Raw genomic sequence first — 5,955 nt, forward strand, 5'->3', positions numbered from 1 at the left:
TTGATTTTCGATACTTATCGGAAGAATTTCTATTATAAAAGATATCTAAGAACACTGCCAGACATATAAATTACCTTTGCGTGAAATTTGCAAAATATAGGCTCAGCCGTTTCAGAACCTATAAGGAACTCACTCACATAAGTCTCCTGTATGTCATGAGTAAGTTGCTGGAATCCATATTAAATGGACAAGTAGTCAACCACCTAAGCAGAAATAACCTTCTTAGTGACATGCAATATGGTTTCCGTTCTGCCAGATCTACAGCAGATGTGCTAACGGTTATATCTCATAGGATTAATGAATCTCTCAACAAAGGCTTTCTTTCTAGGGCAATTGCTCTTGACATATCGAAGGCCTTCGATACGGTATGGCATAAGGGCCTACTTCACAAGATTTCCAGCTACGGTATAACTGGAAATGTTTTCTCAATTATTAAATCATTTCTCTCTGATAGGCTCATAAAAGTAGTGGTTGATGGACAGAAATTAAAGGCCCACAGTATTAATGCTGGAGTCCCTCAGGGGTCCATCCTGGGCCCAACTCTCTTCCTGATTTACATCAATGATCTCCCAAAACACATACTTAAATCATTCGTTGACATCTATGCTGATGACAAAACCATCTATGGCAACATATCTAAATGACAAAGTTCTCTCTGATTCTCTCTCCTCTGATCTTGAGCGCACAGTACAGTGGGGGAAGAGGTGGCTGGTTACTTTTAATGCATCTTAAACTAAGCTCCTATCTTTACATCATCAACGCTCTGATCCCCATCTGGTATCAATTGAAATGGATGGCTCTCGTTTAGGGGAGGCTTCATGTTTTGATAAGCTTCTGGGATTGACCTTTACTCTTGACCTGAAATGGAACACGTACATCAAGTCTGTTGCCAAGGTCGCTGGAAAAATGGTAGGATCCTTCTACCACTCCAGAAGATATCTCACTGCTGATGCAATTCTCTACCTATATAAAAGTCAAGTACGTCCAAGGATGGAGTACTGCTGCCACAGAGTACAAAATAGACTTCGTGGCTTAGTGGGGGATGCCCTTTTATCTGCAACCTCTCTCCCACAGAAGAGACGTTGCAAGCCTGTCTTTGTTTTATCGTTACTTCCATGGCAATCTTTCACGATAAACACCCATCTAGCTGAAACCACTGTCAATCTTTCACAATAAACACTGTCTAGCTGAAACCACTGTCAAAAATTTTCCTCACTCTTTATCTGTGCCAAAACCAAAACAAAGATACCATGAACAAAGCTTTCTTCTTAGAAGTGCACACCAGTTGAACTCTCTTCCGTCTGCCTGTTTCCCACCTGACTACAACTTGGATGTTTTCAAGTCCAACATAAACAAATTCCTGATGAACTGCCCCCTTAAGTAAGACACTTTATCAAATCTCCAATACTAACGATTACTACGATACTATCCCATTACTGTACTGAGTGGCTTCCGGGCCTTGATCAGTGGTAACTACCATGTAAAAAAAAAAAACATACACCCACAAAGTGACTTTTATATAATAGTAGCGATCGTTACATTTTAAATGAGTATTCTCTTCCTTCTTATCATCCAAATAATTAACAACTAAATATTATTTAAATATAAAGCTTCAACAACAAAGTAATCCCATTTTTTACAAAAAGGGGTAGCAGGTTATAATGTACATATGAACATGAACTTGCCTTAGCTTAATTATAGATTTAAAAAACAAAGAAAAAAATTGTACAATGAAACACCTACCGTTCTCTTTCAGGACCTTCTGATTCTAAAATGTGACTTTCGACAGCAGTTAGAATCCAACCACCAAACTCAAAAGATTGTCTTTTCGCTTTTGGTTTTGGAATGGTCTCAGCCATCCTAGCTGTAAAAAATGATAAAAATAAATAAAAAATTAGAAAACAATCAAATAGTCTTACATTAATCGCGTTTTTTGTTTCTTGTTTACATGTTTGAAAATTAGAAGTTTTAAGATAGCCATAAAATAGATACAAAATTTGTTTGTTTTTTTTGTGATTCAAATTGTCTGTACATAGGCAACTAAAGAATACTCATCAGAGGGCAAATGAAATTCCTGAATAGAACAGTTTTGCACCACTTTTATGTCCCTTAACAAAGATCAAAATTAATATATGGTTATACTAAACCTGATGTCTAGAATCCTTATTCCATTTTTGACCAAAAAATCATATGATTTTGATTCTAGAAAATGTCAAAAATTGCAGACTTAAGATTAATAGACCTTAAGAAGAAATTGATTTATGGAATCTTGTTTTAATTGATATCTAATAACTATGGATCAAATTTTCTGAAAATTGGAAATACTTGGTTGGAAATTTTGGTGCTAGTGCACTAACTGATCCGCGCTATTTTTATTGTATTTCCAAGTTTAATTAAAGTTTTCTGATATGTTTTTTTTATTCAATTGTAAGATCAAAATATAGAATAGGTACAAATTCTCAAAACTTGAAGTTGATTTTCACAAAATACTTCCATCCCTGCTTTGCCTTCTTTGCATAAAACTAAATTTAAATATAGCCCACATCAGACTCCTTTACACCTAATAGCCACGTTAAAAAGTCCAGTGATCGGTTAATTAGTTTAGGAGTGAATCTTATACATAGAAATAAATATATACACACATACATAATCTATATATATAAAAGCGAAAATGTATGTATATATGTGTGTGTGTTCGCTTTTTCTGTATGTCAACAAAAGGCTTTTTTCAGAGAAGCGGTCACTCGCTTCACAACTTTTTAAAACTTTTTATATCACATATGAATCGTAATATCTCACAGTTAACAATGAAGCTCGCCTGTCTATTTAATTTGCTCGATTTCGGGAAGATAACTATTCAATATTTGTCGCTCGCCGAATGTGGGTTAGTCTTTATCCTATTACATCTTGGGGGAAAAAAAAAAGCGTTCAGCAGTAAATGAATACTATCCCGCAGTCAAACTTGACCTCATTAACTCATTAAAACGGGCACCTGCTAAATCCAAGTAATTAAATAAATTCAAACGTGTTTCCGGTAGCATCTCGCGGTGGAACAATGGTTAACATCGCACGTTTTTTTTTTCACACTTTAATTTACAACTTTGCCTCAACGATTCGGGTTCGATCCTCATACTTACTTTTTCTTTACCCCCCCCCCCCACCTCCAAACACCCGGGCAACGCCGGGTACCCCTCCCTAGAACTAACAGTATTTTGATAAGAAAGAGTTATCTCCCGTGCATTGTCAGTGGGAAAATCCAATTTTTATATACATAAACTCCATGTGAGTGCCAGTGTATGTGATGTTTGGTGTGCTATAGAAAGAAAGGTTACAGTTCTTATGTAAAAAAATAAATAAATAAACATATTCTATAATTTTACCTATTATTTCCATAGTTACTCCCAAAATAGGGAGCAAGGATATTACACCCCTATCTATCACAAGATTAATATAAAGTAATTTTGGTACTAGTGCAGTGCACTTAGAAAGGGAGGTGAGGGTGTTTTGTGTCTACTCTGTAATTTAATCTTACCATTTAATAAAAACAGATATCATAAAACTTTAATTAAACTTGAAAATACTATTTTAAAAATAGCGTGAATCAATACATGTATTTTTTAATTTCATGAATGGTAAACTTTCGTGAATCAAACTGGAGAAATATTTTCAAAAACAATCACCAACAAAGAATTTAGAGGGTGACTGCTGACTGACTGATCTGAAGTTCTGCCAAGTAGAGCTATAAGTATTCTTTATTAACTCTGTACTTTCACCTAACAATTAAAAAAAAATATTGCAAACATTGTATTTCACTTGAAAAAAATACAAAACAAAAAACACAAAAATAAATGTAACCAAACGCAAGATAAGTTATTTTTCTACCTACCTGGATAATTTTTTGTTTATTTTAACTTATTTTAAAGCGTTTATTCCTCTAGTTTAATGTACAGCTACTGTCAACTTTCGTTAAGTTAAAACGACAAAAGACATGGTTGCCATTAAACAATTACGTAGAGTTTCGATAATCGTTGAAAAATCGAAAATTACGCACAAATACAGATAAAATATAGTTTGGTTGAAGATTAAATTTTCGCACGATTAATAAGTTATCAGTGAATCATAAAGAAAGACCTGTTCATCAAAGAGACGTCACTCTACTTTTACTAAGAGCATTCAAGTAAATGTAAGAAAAATGTAAGAAAAAAAAACAATAAAAGTATCTATTTCAAACAAAAACTATTTCATTTAACGTAACAAAAAGTAAATATAATATATAATTTTATTTTGTTTTTACATTTTTTCTTACATTTACTCGAATATTCTTAGTAAAAGTAGAATTAGGTCTCTCGCCTTATTAGTTGTAATTCTGTTTAATTTTCGATTTTTGAAACATTATCGAGACTCCACGCGAGAGTCTACTGTCAACACTGTTTTTGATTATCTTTCTTGCTTTTGATAACATTTATTTGTTCACTGTAAATTTGATTTGTTTTTTTCACCTCTTATTTGTTTTGCTAACTACAGTTAAAAAATATCCGAAAATTCTATCGAAAAGTACCTTACGAACAATAAAGTTTCATCGTACACGTGAAACGCCAAAATGAAAACTAGATAGGAAAAATATAGCAACTGTCATTTATAAAAGACTCGAGAAAAACTATCTAAGAAAGAACGATAACTTGATCTAATTAAAGGACGGGATTGTAAACTTGAGTTATCGTTCTTCTTCAGTTAGCTTTTCTCGACTTCTTTATAAAGATGACGACTATATTTTTCTGGCCTAGTTTTAATTTCGGAGTTCTATGTGTACGATGAAAGTGCTTTTAATATTTTTTAAGACAAGGGTTAATTATGTAATTTTTGCAAAAAGTACAGAATACGAACCCAGCTATTTTTAGATAGGATTTTCCAGCTAAATTCCATTTTTACTGTATCTTTTTTTATAAATTGTTGGTTGAAAGAGTTAAAAAAAAAAAAAAACCGGGCCCGCTTCTCATGTTAAGAATGGATTTCTAAATAGAAAAATTATTTCAGCACGGGAGCAGAGCACAGCGCCCAGCGGGGAGCACGAGCACGCACACGGCTCGTATTCTGAAATAACAAAAAAAAGTCTTATTTTAACAAATTTCTTTCTTTCTTTTTTTAGAGTGATAACGGAACGTATTTAGCTCTGAATAATTTACGTGACTGAAGTAGGAATTAACGAAAATTATTTTCTAACTTCAGTTTTATTGAGACAGAGTTGTAGAGCACCTGAGCATTTTACACAATGTTTTTCATTGTAAAGACAAATTTCGGTTACGCAAATTCCTTTCATCAAATAATTGACTCGGGAAAATGAATGAATTTTAAATTCGAGAAAACTAAAAAAAAAAAACAGAAAAGATTTGAAAGGAATAATACTTTTCAGTTTATCATAAGACCACAAACACGTTCATTTGTTTTCGTTTGATTAATTAGGCAATAAAAAAAATATTTCATACATAAACAAGTGTCTTTTTTCTGTTTGTGTGATTTATTAAGACAAGCATGGAAAAAAAAGAATTTATTTGTTATCTTAATGTTATTTTAAACTAATAGAACTCGCAGAAAATAAATCGCAAACTTTATTTAAACATTTGTTTTTTTTTTATGAAGATTAAACTAATTCAGTATTTAAAAAAAAAATAATTTCGCGAGTTTTTTCTTATTAAATTTAATTTTGATAGATACTCATTTTACCTCCTCCGTACATTTTGATATAAACCCAAGGGAAATTAAGATGATGTCAGTTCAAGCAGAATAGTTATACAATTATAACTGATGTGAAAGTCTCGTTAGACCAACAAAGTAATATTTACCGCCTGTATGAATCGTGGTTCAGAAAAAAACAAATATTTAAATTAGAAAGACGACGAAACTCATGTTAGAAATTGACCGGAAATCGTCTGTATTTTGCATTCTGGGATTGCGGTT

General features: G+C 32.7%; 1 protein-coding gene across 3 annotated transcripts in view; it reads right to left on the minus strand.

Moving 5' to 3' along the window:
- The window catches only part of LOC145291976 (TIP41-like protein), a 36,466-nt gene extending 30,521 nt beyond the window's left edge, over nt 1–5,945 (minus strand). The window contains exons 1-2 of one of the 3 annotated variants that reach the window (XM_080137919.1): nt 5,841–5,945; nt 1,744–1,864 (exon numbers count right to left, since the gene is read on the minus strand). In XM_080137919.1, the coding sequence (XP_079994045.1) occupies nt 1,744–1,859 (116 nt within the window). In that variant the 5' untranslated portion in view covers nt 1,860–1,864; nt 5,841–5,945. Of the gene's footprint in view, nt 1–1,743; nt 1,865–5,721 lie in introns of all 3 variants that reach the window. The other 2 variants (XM_080137920.1, XM_080137918.1) reach the window with 2 other exon arrangements.
- Nucleotides 5,946–5,955: the final 10 nt, after the last annotated feature.

The sequence above is a fragment of the Euprymna scolopes genome, chromosome 13 (assembly GCF_053919585.1).
Source record: "Euprymna scolopes isolate OS-2025 chromosome 13, ASM5391958v1, whole genome shotgun sequence".
NCBI lineage: Eukaryota > Metazoa > Mollusca > Cephalopoda > Sepiida > Sepiolidae > Euprymna > Euprymna scolopes.